This window comes from Heptranchias perlo, chromosome 3 (genome assembly GCF_035084215.1).
Source record: "Heptranchias perlo isolate sHepPer1 chromosome 3, sHepPer1.hap1, whole genome shotgun sequence".
Taxonomy (NCBI): domain Eukaryota; kingdom Metazoa; phylum Chordata; class Chondrichthyes; order Hexanchiformes; family Hexanchidae; genus Heptranchias; species Heptranchias perlo.
This window is the reverse complement of record NC_090327.1, coordinates 7,869,917-7,884,200: the sequence shown is the minus strand read 5'-3', so window position 1 is coordinate 7,884,200 and position 14,284 is coordinate 7,869,917. Positions and strand designations below refer to the sequence as shown.

General features: G+C 40.8%; 1 protein-coding gene across 2 annotated transcripts in view; it reads left to right on the top strand.

Annotated features, from left to right (window-relative positions):
* Positions 1 to 14,284, top strand: part of trappc8 (trafficking protein particle complex subunit 8) — a 151,875-nt gene that overhangs the window by 120,181 nt on the left and 17,410 nt on the right. For both annotated transcript variants that reach the window (XM_067977999.1, XM_067977994.1), the window contains 5 exons: positions 67 to 163; positions 3,177 to 3,245; positions 3,362 to 3,420; positions 10,868 to 11,044; positions 13,865 to 13,966. In XM_067977999.1, the coding sequence (XP_067834100.1) occupies positions 67 to 163; positions 3,177 to 3,245; positions 3,362 to 3,420; positions 10,868 to 11,044; positions 13,865 to 13,966 (504 nt within the window). The remainder of the gene's footprint in view (positions 1 to 66; positions 164 to 3,176; positions 3,246 to 3,361; positions 3,421 to 10,867; positions 11,045 to 13,864; positions 13,967 to 14,284) is intronic.

The following is a 14,284-nucleotide window of genomic DNA, read 5'->3' as shown; positions in this document are numbered from 1 at the left end:
AACAATTGGTATTTAGTTTCTTAATACATTGCAGGTGTAATATTAATAAAGGACTTGATCTTTCAGAGTGAAGCAGGTGTAAGGGAATTCCACATAATCCAGGTGTCGAGTGGTAGCGAGCATTGGAGGCTGCAGAAATGTATAAATCCTGATGAAGATAAAGGTTTGTTTGTGATTTTTGCCTGATATTTCTACTTGTTCTGTATTTTAATGTGACAGCAATGGTAAATGTAGGTGTCTCATCTCCTCCTTGTACATACTAAAGTTCAATCTATTCTGTATGTTGATGTAGAATGTCTCATCAGTACCTTCTAAAAACAAAGCAAATTAAAGGACAAGCCGAAGTGCATAGGGCAATTTTATACATGTTGAAGGGCTATATTTATTTCACTATTCTATCATAAACCAGGATTTGTTTTAATCTTGAAAAGTCTTAGATTGGCAATTTGAGTATAATGTAGGAAGACTACAAATCACTTCGTAGCATCTCTGATTCATTATTATAGCCCCCTTTAACATAGAAAAATGACCCGAGGTACTTCACAGAAGCATAATCAGATGCAAAAAGCAGAGTACTCAGGGTTGTAGGACTAGGAAAGGCAATAGAGATAGGGAGGGGTAAGATCATGAAGGGTTTTAAGTTTGATCTGTTTCAATGTTAGTGTAAATTAATTTGTGTATGTCAGTAGTAGATTGTGTTAAGCCAACCACTATTGCTGGGGGAAACCGTATCACCTATTTGTTGCTTCCTATGTTGGAAAGGAATCTCCCAGTTACTGTGACCAATTTTCAGGAAACCTGGTAAACTTCCAACCCCAAAGGTTGTGAAATCCAGACCCTAGCAGAACTTCCTTAGTTGATGATTAAGAGCAAGTGGAACAGAGGGGAGATACTGTTCACAGAAGTAGGTGACAACTGAGAGGGAGGCTGTGGGTTTGCCTTGCAGGTAAGGACAGGTGCATTTAAGCAAAGGTCAAACTCAGAAGTGGACATGAAAACTAAGCTTGCTGGTGGAAAACTTCAACCTTAAGCACTGAGAGCAGTCAGTTACAAAGCTGTAGAGTTGGCAAAAAAAGAATGCACACAGTTATATCATCCATTATCTTTCAGATTCTAAGAACACTGTGTATAATTATTGTTCTACTGGGACCTTCAAGATGAAAAATGGAATCCTTCACAAAGTAAACCTCATCAGAATGTATCCCTTTTTAATAACTTTTAAATTCAGCTAGAGGCAATTAAGCTTTTAATGAATCTAGCAGTTAGATTTTAACGATACAAAATTTGCACACCTACGTTTGGGGAAATTAACTTTGCGCATCAGCATTATTTTTCACATTGGAAATTTTCGAGCATTGTTTATACTTGTTGAACGATGCATACTTGTGGAAGGTTTTTTACTGGCTTATCACTTGAAAAACATGCCATCTCCATAATTTATTCGGTCTTCCTACACTCAGGACATAAATCCTGTAGGTCATAAGAACATAAGAAATAGGAGCAGGAGTCGGCCAGACGGCCCCTCGAGCCTGCTCTGCCATTCAGTAAGATCATGGCTGATCTTTGACCTCAACTCCACTTTCCTGCCTGATCCCCATACCCCTTGATTCCCCTAGAATCCAAAAATCTGTCTATCTCAGCCATGAATATACTCAATGACTCAGCATCTACACTCCTCTGGGGTAGAGAATTCCAAAGATTCATAACCCTCTGAGTGAAGAAATTCCTCCTCATCTCAGTCTTAAATGGCCGACCCCTTATCCTGCGACTATGCCCTCTAGTTCTAGACTCCAGTCAGGGGAAACTCCAGAGAGTATAGGCCCATTCTACTCAATCTCTCCTCATAGGACAACCCTCTCATCCCAGGAATTAATCTAGTGAACTTTTGTTGCACTGCCTCGAAGGCAAGTATATCCTTAGATAAGGAGACCAAAACTGCCTACAGTACTTCAGGTAAGATCTCACCAAAGCCCTATACAATTGTAGTAAGACTTTCTTACTCGTGTACTCCAACCCCCTTGCAATAAAGGCCTACATTCCATTTGCCTTCCGAATTGCTTGCCGAACCTGCATGTTAACTTTGTGTATCTTGTACGAGGACACCCAAATCTCTCTGAACACCAACATTTAATAGTTTCTCACCATTTAAAAAAATACCGTTTCTAAAGTGAATAACCTCACATTTCCACACATTATACTCCATCTGCCACCTTCTTACCAGCTCATTAACCTGTCTATATCCCTTTGCAGACTTTGTGTCCTCCTCACAGCTTACTTTCCCATCTAGCTTTGTATCGTTAGCAAACTTGGATACATTACACTTGGTCCCTTCATCTAAGTCATCAATATAGATTGTAAATAGCTGAGGCCCGAGCGCCGAGCTTTGCGACACCCCACTAGTTACAGCCTGCTAACCTGAAAATGACCTGTTTATCCCTACTCTGTTTTCTGTCCATTAACCAACCCTCAATATATTACCCCCAACCCCATGAGCCCTTATCTGGCATAACAGCCTTTTTAAGTGGCACCTTATCGAATGCCTTTTGAAAATCCAAATATACTATATTCTCTGGTTCTCCTTTATCAACCCTGCTAGTTACATCCTCAAAAAAACTCTAATAGATTTGTCAAACACGATTACCCTTTCATAAAACCTTGTTTACTCTACCTAATCATATGGTGTTCTAAGTGCCCTGTTACCGCTTACTTAATAATGGATTCCAACATTTTCCTGACGACTGATGTCAGGCTAACTGGCCAGTAGTTCCCTGTTTTCTCTTTCCCTCCTTTCTTGAATAGCGGGGTTACATTTGCTACCTTCCAATCCGCTGGGACTGTTCCAGAATCTAGGGAAATTTGGAAGATCATAACCAATGCATCCACTATCTCTGCAACCACCTCTTTTAGAATCCTTGGGTGTAGGCCATCAGGTCCAGGGGATTTATTGGCTTTTAATCCCATTAGTTTCTCCAGTACTTTTTCTCTATCATACTCTTTTTTTTTAACAAAAAAAGGAAGCCTGCACCTGCTTTCCATTGCAGTACATGACTACATTTATTTACACAGAATAGATCTGCAGTCTAGCATGAACATTTTGTAATGCAGTATTGCTGCTTTAATGAAGTAGATTTGGTATTTAGAGCTTGTATAATATCCTTTTAACTTTCGCATTTCAGATGCAAAGCTCAGTAGTCGAGAGAGAGCAAAACTATGTTTCAGAGCAACGAGATGTCAAAGTTCAGAAGGTGAGGTCATAAATTTGGATGCTTGCAGTCGTATTTTTCTTGATATAACCTCACATTTATAATGGTGACTACAGTAGAATTAAGGTGAATCATGTTAATTTTTTTCACTTTCTTAGCTACCTCATGTACAGAAGGAAGGTATATATTTGCAGATATCGTTCTGGGAAATGAACAGGTGAGCAAGCTTGTAATTCCTTTCTATTCAAATTCACAGTTGGTGTTTCTTGCAGTTAATCTTACAGTTGCTGGGACAGATTCTTATGTGGGTTATACCAGTTTCTTTTTGTTTGGTATGTGGGTGACACTGATGTTTATTGCCCATTTCTAGATGTCCTGAAAAGGTAGTGGTGGACTTTTTTGTTGAAACGTTAGCATTATTGTAAAAAAAAATTACAACTGGATGATTTGCTAGGCCACTTCACCGAGCATTGAGAATCAACCATGTCATGTGCCATGATCTTTTACCTATCACTAGATTCTGTTGTTATTTCCACTTGAGAACCTGGCAAGTTAATTTCCGAGTTGGTTGGACACCAATGCTCACTGCTGATAATCTGCAGTTTTAAGCTTGGTAAATTCCAGCAGGAACCCTACACACTTTTTATTCGTTCATGGGATGTGGGCATCGCTGGCGAGGCCGGCATTTATTGCCCATCCCTAATTGCCCTTGAGAAGGTGGTGATGAGCCGCCTTCTTGAACCGCTACAGTCCGTGTGGTGACAGTTCTCCCACAGTGCTGTTAGGAAGGGAGTTCCAGGATTTTGACCCAGCGACGATGAAGGAACGCCGATGGTGTGAGACTTGGAGGGGAACGTGCAGTTGGTGTTCCCATGTGCCTGCTGCTCTTGTCCTTCTAGGTGGTAGAGGTCGCGGGTTTAGGAGGTGCTGTCGAAGAAGCCTTTGCGACTTGCTGCATTGCATCCTGTGGATGGTACGCACTGCAGCCACTGTGCGTCGGTGGTGAAGGGAGTGAATGTTTAGGGTGGTGGATGGGGTGCCAATCAAGCGGGCTGTTTTGTGCTGGATGGTGTCGAGCTTCTTGAGCTTTGTTGGAGCTGCACTCATCCAGGCAAGTGGAGAGTATTCCATCACACTCCAGACTTGTGCCTTGTAGATGGTGGAAATGCTTTGGGGAGTCAGGAGGTGAGTCACTCGCTGCTGAATACCCAGCCTCTGACCTGCTCTTGTAGCCACAGTATTTATATGGCTGGTCCAGTTAAGTTTCTGGTCAATGATGACCCTAAGTATGCACCCAAGTTCTCTAGGCTTAGTCACATGTAGGCTAGGACGGGTATAGGTGGCAGGTTCAATTTCTTGGAGGAGCGAGTGAACCAATGGGATTTTACAACAATCTGGTGACTTGTGGGGTTTTTTCTGATGCCAGCCCACAAATTATTAGTTTATTAAATTCAACTTGTAAAGTCTGGTGGAATTAGGACGTTTTATGGAAGCTTGTTCCACATTTTACGTGTTATACTCACTGAGCTTGTTTGAATAACTAAACTCGTGAAAGTACAGAAGCAAAAGATGATGGCACTGGAGAGTTCTGATGGCACTGGCTCAGTAAATAGATGAACTATTGATGTGGTATTGAGGTTTTTACATCAGACAATTCTGAGATAAATAGCTTTTTGGCAACCAAAGGTATTAAGGGATATGGGCCAAAGGCAGGTATATGGAGTTGGATCACAGATCAGCCATGATCTTATCAAATGGCGGAGCAGGCACGAGGGGCTGAATGGCCGACTCCTGTTCCTATGTAACATTCGCTATATGCTTAGTTAACCAATCTTAGCCAAGTCTGCAAAGGCACTGCGTTTCACCCCAGTATTTCTAGGCTAGAGATGATTAGCAGTGACTCCTGGTCAATATTCACCAATACCCACTGGAACCGTGCGTATGTTGGGTTTGTTTGTGATGGGCTTCGCAAATGATTTCGCCCACTGTCATTTGCCATCTTGGCTTGCGCGTAAATGACTTGATGGTACGCAAAGGCTGTTGCTGCATGTGGAATTTTATGTGAGCAGGAGTTGCCTCCTTTAGGAGAAGAGTATGAGGAGAAAATTGGACAGAAATGTAAGGGAAGAGTTCATCAGACTGTTGAGTTCTGCTAATGTTATTCTGCTATTGATTTCTCTTCATATTGTAGTAATAGTAACCTTTAGCTTTTGCCTGTTACATGAGGAAGTATGTCATTGTAGATGCAGTGACCACTGAACTGTTGAATTAAGACTGACCAAGCAATGGTCAGTATAAGACAATAAACCTAATTTACAAATATTCTAGTACATACTGCAGAGAACTTTAATCAGTTGATGATAAGTTAGTTCTGCAGGACTTTATTAATGGAGGCATAGAGTACAAAAGCAAGAAAGTTATGCTAAACCTTTAAAACACTGGTTATGCCGCAGCTGGATGATTGTTCAATTCTGAGCACCAGGGATGAGGGATTTAGTGATGTGGAGAGACTGGAGAAGCTGGGGTTGTTCTCAAGGTTAAAGGGAGATTTGATAGATGTTCAAAATCATGAAAGGTTTTGATAGAGTAAATAAGGAGAAACTGTTTTCAGTGGTAGAAGGGTCGGTAACCAGAGGACAACGATTTAAGGTGATCAGCAAAAAAAAAAGCCAGAGGCGACACGAGGAAACATTCTTTTACGCAGCGAGTTATTGCGATCTGGAATGCACTACCTGAAAGGGCGGTGGAAACTGATTCAATAGTAACTTTCAAAAGGGGATTGGATAAATACTTGATGGGAAAATGGGCGATGGGGAAAGAGCGGGGGAGTAGGAATAAATGGATAGCTCTTTCAAAGAGCTGGCACAGGCATGAAGGGCAGAATGGCCGCCTCTGCTATACCTACAAGATCTGTGAAGGGGAGTTGTACCGGTTTATGGAAAAATAACTCGTTAAAGCTAAGTTATTGGTAAGAGACAAGGGAAGAAGCTCATTAAAATTCACCTTATACGGCGTTGTATTTGCCAATGCAGAAATGTGTCGATTGTCACATAGAAGAGGTAACAAAAAAGGTATTAAAGTGGGTGTTGGGACAGATACATAGGATTCAAAGGTCGACAGCCTGTATACTGAGATTGGAACTGTAACGTGTTTGAGTCCTCCCACCAAACTCGCAAGGTTTTTGTCCTAAGTATTGAGTGTTTAATTTCTGTATACTTAATAAATCTAGCATTCAATGTTGTGAACCTCATTGATTTGAGGAGTTAATTATAAGAAAGCACACACAGCTTTACTGCTCCTCTCCAGACATTGGAGGCCGAGCCTGACATTGTGGATCAGCTCTCCCACCAGTGAACCTCTCCAAGGAGTGGCATTACATGTGAACCTGATTGCATTCCTTTAGGACTGGCCTGGATACTGATGGGAGGCAACTCGGCTGGGAAAGCCAGAAGTACCAATTGGTTTTGGCTCTTCAAGTTCACTTGCCTTTGTGCTGGGCTCTGGGCTGATCTTGAATTCTGATCTCCCATGGTTCCCTGTAGACCTCTGGAGACTGGTGTGATGGCAGGTACTTTCAGAATTGAGTGAATCATGTCTCCAATATTCATCACATGGGTGAGGAAGCATATTTTATAAGTATGTTACTTTGTAAATAGATGATATGCTTACATCAGCTTTGCGAAAAACAGAGAATAATGAATATACAGGAGCGGTGATGAAGCAGTAATCTCTGCTGTCATTTAAAGCCCTTGATAACAAGATGATCAAGTAGTTTTGATCAATCATCAAAGCCCCCCCCCCCCCCAAAATAAAGATTGCTGCCTCGTAATCTCAGTATTTCTGTATCTTTATGAATAATAATAATCTCTGGCATTACTTATGGACCAAAAAGCACCGTTTCTACTCCTCATCCACTCTGATTCTTTGTGCCCCTCTATCTTTGTTCATCCACTCTTTCAGGCCTTCTCTCTCTCTCGCACTACGTCAATTTCTCTGCTCTGTTTCTTAATTAGTTCTCCCTCAGTCTATCTTTTCCTCTTTTCTGTTTGTGTGTGTGTGTGTGTATGATATGTGTCCCTGTATATGCGTCTGTCACACTCTTCATCTTCCTGTCACTTTGTTCACTCTGAAACTTACTCTACTTATTTTATCTGATATTTTTCTTCCGCACAGGATCTATTTTATTGTAAATCTATTTCCAAATTTCCATTGAAATTCACTGTTTAATTTCCTAGTTATAGCTCCACCATTGGAAAGGGAATGTAGGTGGGTTTGGATCTGGCAGAGCAGTGAGACTGAGTTTGCTGGGACTTCTGCATGTGGTTGAACTCAGAGGGGGAGGGAAGATACAATTCAAGTAGATTAGAGGCTGAATGGGTCAGGACATGGCCAGATGGTGTTTTTTTTCAAGAAGTGAATGTTAAAAATTGAATAGAAAGACAAGTGGAGTGCATGTTTTTAATATAAACATGAAACAGACTTTAAAAAAGGAAGTATGTTTTTGTTTAGAAGGTTGACTTGTGTGTTGTGGATGTGATTGACTTATGCTAACAAGACCTTGTAGTTATCATGACCAGCCAATAACATTGGAGGCACCCTACAGTAAGTACACACAATCTAGAATAATAAACGGCCGTTCCGTTCATCGAACCTGTTCCATCCAAATGTTACTGCATGATTCCACTCTGAACTTTCCTCCCTGACCCCCTCAAAAAAAAATCAAGCCATGTTAAATATCAATAACCATCAATCACACTTCTTAATCAATGCTGATCCAGCTACTATTTAAAGACACCAGTTGGCCCTGAATCAACTGCTTTCTCTGGGTATCTGTTTCACATATCCACTCCTGCAAAGGGTAGGGTGGGGGTGGGTGGGTGCGGAGTTGATTGTAATCATGGCAAGATTGAGTGATTGAGTTTGAGTTATTACTAGAAAAGGAGGTGATATGTCTGATTAAAAGGTTGAAGGAAAGGTTATTGTTTTGGCTCTGCACTAAAGGACTACTTCACGTTGATTGAGAAACAGAGAATAAAGACTTCAAAATTGTACAAATTGTTACATAGCTTCCTGCAAATAAAGTTCAGTGCTTACAGGCACAAGATGACCTCGTAAAGTAGCTGCTGATTCCAGACTAGCCAACTGTTATGCATTAGGAGTGATATCACCCATTTTTGTTTGGGAAAAATTTCTGATGTATATAACTCTTCAAAAGCAAGGGTTACTTAATATGCCTAATGGCATTTCACATGTTGGAAACCCCATTCTTGCTGACCACAAATCGCTCTTATTTCCTTGATTTTTCTCAGCTGAGAATGTTGATCTATTATATATTGTGTAAGCCACTTCCACAAAATTGTGAACGCTGCCAAAAGTTTACAGGGATATCATGTTGCCCTTTTGCGTGTAGAAGTGTTTTCTAACTTCACTCCTGAAAGTCCTGGCGCTAATTTTTAGGCTATGTCCCCGAGTGCTAGACTCCCCAGCCAGCGGAAATAGTTTCTCTCTATCTACCCTTAAACTTCAATCAAATCGCCCCGTAATCTTCTAAATTCCAGGGAATACAACCCTAGTTTGTATAATCTCTCCTCAAAATTTGACCCTTGGAGTCCAGATAGCATGCTAGTAAACCAAAAGCAAACTACTGCAGATTCTGGAAATCTGATATAAAAACAGAAAATGTTGGAAACACTCAGCAAATCAGGCAGCCTCTTTGGAGAAAGAAAGGGTTAACGTTTCAGGTCGATGACCCTTCGTCAGTACTCCAGGTGTGGTCTAACCAGGGCTTTGTATAGCTGTAGCATAACTTCTACCCCCTTGTATTCCAGTCCTCTAGATATAAAGGCCAGCATTCCATTAGCCTTTTTGATTTTTTTCTGTACTTGTCCATGACATTTTAATCTATGGACATGGACCCCTAAGTCTCTTTGGACCTCACTGTTTTTGTTTAAAAGGTTGATCTATCCTTGCCTACATTGCTCACACTTGCCTACATTGAAATCCATTTGCCACAGTTTTGCCCATTCACTTAATCTATTAATATCTCTGTAATTTTATGCTTCTAGCTACACTGTTTACAATGCTGCCTATCTTTGTGTCATCAGGAAACTTGAATATATGGCGCTCTATCCCATCATCTAAGTTGTTAATAAATATTGTGAATAATTGAGGCCCTAACACAGATCCCTGTGGGACACCACTAGTCACACCCTGCCAATTTGAGTACCTGCCCGTTATCCCTACTCTCTGTCTCCTGCTGCTCAGCCGATTTCCTAACCAGGTCAATAATTTGTCCTCAATTCCATGAGCTTCAGCTTTAGCTAACAGTCTCTTCTGAGGGACTTTATCGAATGCTTTCCAGAACTCCACATAAACAACGTCCCTAGACATTCCCCTGTCCAATACTTTAGTCACCTCTTCAAAAATTTCAATCAGGTTCGTCAGGCATGACCTACCCTTTACAAATCCACGCTGGCTCTCTGATCAGCTGAAAATTTTCAAGGTATTCAGACACTCGATCCTTAATTATAGGCTCTAGTGATTTCCTGCCAACAGATGTTAGGCTAGCTGGTCTATAGTTCCCGCTCACCTTTCTTAAATAGTGGTGCGATGTGCAATTTTCCAATCTAAAGGAATGGTTCCTGAATCAAGAGAACTTTTGAAGATTATAGTTAGGGCTTCTGCAATGTTTTCACCTACTTCCTTTAAATCCCTGGGATGGAAACCATCTGGTCCTAAGGATTTGTCACTCTTTTGTGCCATTATTTTCTTCATTAGTTAATTTGCATACGTTAATTATGGTGAGTCCCCGTCCCTGATTCAAAATTAGTTTCCTTGGGGTGTCCGGCATGCTATCCTCTTTACTGTAAATACTGGTGCAAACTAATTATTTAACGTGCACCATTTCCTTATTTTCATTTATAATATCACCATTATCAGTTTTTAAGGGGCCCGTATTGCTCTTGACCACCCTTTTTTTTTCCTAATATAATAAAAATTGTGTTGATCTTGACATCCCCTGCCAGTTTCTTTTCATACTCCCTTTTTGTAGCTCTTACCATCTGTTTTGTTACCTGTTGCTGTTCTTTGTATGTCTCCCAGTCACCAGGATCTGAGCTATTTTTTGCACTTTTGTATGTTTTAGTTTTATGTTGTCCCTTACCTCTTGTCCATAGCTGTTTTTTGTTGGCAAGTAGAGCTTCTCTGTCTACCCTATCAAACCCTTTCATAATCTTGAAGACCTCTATCAGGTCACCCCTCAGCTTTCACTTGTAGTGAAAATAGCCCCAGCCTGTTCAGCCTTTCCTGATAAGTGTATCGTCTCAGTTCTGGTATCATCTTTGTGAATCTTTTTTGCACCTTCCCCAGTGCCTCTATATCGTAGTGTTGCTTCCAATCTGATATCTTCCATGACGCACATTGCTACAAGAGCGTCTTTTAGCTCTACTTGCAGTCAAGTTAATCTGCTGATGTTAATATTTTCAATTTTTTTTTTAAAGAGGTCTGGGTTTTTATCTCATGACAATTTCAGTGTATACCATCCTGGAGGCATTTTGTTGGCTGCTGTGGATTGCAATTGTTGGGTTGCAGGGCAGTTTGCAAGTTCAGGATATGATCTTGTGGTTTGATTCTAAGTGAGAGTTTACTTCTGTTTTGTTTTACAGATAATCAGTGCAACCACTCCGTGTGCAGACTTTTTCTTTCAAAGTTGCTATGCTGCACGATCTCGAAAGACAACACTACAGTCAACTATGGGACCTGGGAGACCAAAAACTGGCGGTTTTACCAAATTGGTACAGAAGTGTAGTGAGGTGGATCTCAATATTATAGTATTATGGAAGGTTGGTACAACAAATTAGCATTTATGATGAACAGCTGTACATTAAAAGGTATTGTTTGGAACAAACTGAATAATAAGGTTATTTTACTGGGGGGAGAAAACTCAAGGTACTTTCAGACCTCTTTCTAAATTGAAAGTGATTTTAAGATTGTTCTTCCTTATCCTGTTATGATCCATTTAATACAATTGCAATATGAAGAAAAATCATAATGTACTCTAGTTGAAAATGCATTTGACTCTTTTCAGGTAAGCTGTGGCAGTTTCTAGTGTATTATGAGAATTCCTTAAAACACTTGCGACTCACCTGTGAGCTGTTGGTGGTCTATACTCCGAAAATCCCACAAGTAGCTCCATACAACTTGTATTAATGTCTTCTATTAACTTGGTTATAAAAGTGACTCAACAAATTGCTCTTTCCCCATGGCCCTGTAATTTTCTTTTCCTTCAAGTATTTATCCAGTTCCCTTTTGAAAGTTACTATTGAATCTACTTCCAACACCCTTTCAGACAGTGCATTCCAGATCATTACAACTCGCTGCCTAAAAAAATGTTTCCTCATGTCGCCTCTGGTTCTTCTGCCAATCACCTTAAATTTGTGTCCTCTGGTTACCAACCCTTCTGCCACTGGAAAGAGCTTCTCCTTATTTACTGTCAAAACCCTTCATGATTTTGAACACCTCCATCAAATCTCTGCTTAACCATTTCTGCTCTAAGGAAAATGACCCCAGCTTCTCCAGTCTCTCCACATAACTGAAAACCCTCATCCCTGGCACCATTCTAGTAAATCTCTTCTGCACCCTCTCTAAGGCCTTGACATTCTTCCCAAAAAGGGTGTCCAGAATTGAACACTACTCCAGCTGAGGCCTAACCAGTGTTTTATAAACGCTTGTCATGACTTCCTTGCTTTTGTGCTGTATGCCTCTATTAATAAAGCCCAGGATCCCGCATGCTTTTTTAATAGCCTTCTCAACTTGTCCTGCCACCTTCAAAGATTTGTGTATATACACCCCAGGTCTCTCTGTTCCTGCACCCCCTTTAAAATTATACCATCTTTTCAGTCTCTGCCTCTCCTATCTCATCTCATTGGAAATTTTCTCACATTGATTCTGTCACCAAGATAGATGAATTCTGAACCATCACTTGCTGTTATCTGGCACCTTTAGCATAGAAAAATGTCCCAAAACTCTTCATAGAAGTCTAATCAAAAAAATCGTTGTTGTGCCAAAGGAGGGGACATTGGGAAGTATGATCAAAACCTTGGTCAAAGAGTTGAGTTTTAAGGTGGGTCTTAAAGGAGGAGAGGGAGGTGGCGATTTGGTTTAGGGAAGGAATTCAAGAGCATGGGGCTTAGCTGACTGAAGCCACGGCCGCCAATGGTGGAGCAAAGGCAAGAGGTGTGATGAGGTCAGCCAGAGAAATGGAGAGTTGGGAGGGGGGCTTGTGGAGCAGGAGCAGGTTAGAGATGGGGAATGTTGGGGCCCTGAAGGGAATTAAACATGAGAATTTTAAATTTGAAACATTGGGGGAACAGGAGCCAATGGAGATGACCAGGATAAGATACGGGCAGCAGAGTTTTGGGTGAGTTGAATTTTACAGAGGATTAAGGATGGGAGGCTAGCCAAGAAAGTATTGGGATAGGCAGAACGGCATGCATGAGGGTTTTAACAACAGATTGATTGAAGTAGAGTTGGAGGCGAGCTATATTATGGTTTACCAGGTTACAGATCTCCTTACCGATCAAAGAACTTTGTTTGGAAATCTGATATAGCATGCTGCAAAGTCATGTGAACAGAAGCTCCAGATTTTAGTCTGTTGACCCTAATGTAGATGCACAAAAACTTCAGGATACTAATCTAACATCTCGAGCAACATTGTTCACCCTTGCCCAGTTGTACTCCAAGGATACTTCCATGGTTCCAGTAGAACTAGAGCCATAGCATTCCACGAAATATACGTTCACCTTCATCCTGCTCCTATTATAAATGAGTCGATCAATGTCAGTATAACCAATCAGAGCTGTCTCTTTTCTATGAGAAAAGACCTATTTCTGTATGGGATCTTGGTACCTCACCAGCTGGTGATCAAATTAATTAGTTTACCGCTGGCTAGAAACAGACTGGGTGAATAGCAGGATTATCTGTTCATGTTGCATGTTGGTTCAAGGGGTTTGGGGGGGTTGGTTATAGTTTGAATGTTAATTGTCAGGTCCACATAGGTGACAAAGGAGACGGAGCTAATCATTTGTGATGGTTCCATCAGAGTCCTGCAAGCAAGGTTCTCTCAGCTTGGCCTTGCCTGAAAAGGGGTGGATGGCGAGAGAACGAGCCTGATGCAATAAGTGCTATAAAGTGATCGCTGTATTCAGTTAATGGGGGCGTATCACCATAAAAATACACCTCAAAGGTGGGAATGCTCCTGGCTATTACGCTACCCCACCTCCATGTTTATCCTCAACCAGCAATTTGTTTTATCTGTTTCACCTCTGCGGAGGTGGACAAACTTGCTGTCTACATCTACTCTTTTTGTTAATATTCTGGAGTTTGCTTAATTATCTTTAAAGGTCATGGGGTAGTTGTGCAGAACTTGCCCTTGAGATTAAATGATTTGCCCAACTATGGCTGGTCAACAAATTATATGTGGTGATATATAAGGAACAGGCTTGATGGATGCAATGATGTGTTCTTGTTTCACACTGTTCTTAATATAGGTGCATTAATTGTGATCAGGATGTAGTACAGAAAAGTAATGCAGTCTTGCACTGTACAATTGCTAAAATTTCAGTGGGAATTGCTATGGAAATTGATTTTCTTTTTTGTTACAGGCATATGTTGTAGAGGACAATAAACAGCTTATTTTAGAAGGCCAGCTTCATGTTGCTCTGCAGTCAATTGGGAAAGAAGCCTGTTCTTTACCTCAAGTACAGGTAATGCATTTCTAACTCTTACCAACTGTGCTCACTGCCATTGTGTTCTTGTGACTTTTTACAGCCTATATCAACTATACACCACTCGGTTAATAATTTTGATTGCCTTGCAGTCTTCCCATTAACTTTTGAAAATGCTCTTAAAATCCAAATATATTCACTGCTGGCATTTTCCTGGGGCTCTGGACTGAAAAACAGCAAGATAATGAATGAAGGTGGCCATTCAGGCCATTTTAATTAATCCATCCAGAAAGATCTTAAAGCCCCCATATTGTAGCATCCAGTTGTTTCTTAAATAATTCCAAGGTTGTCAGCTCC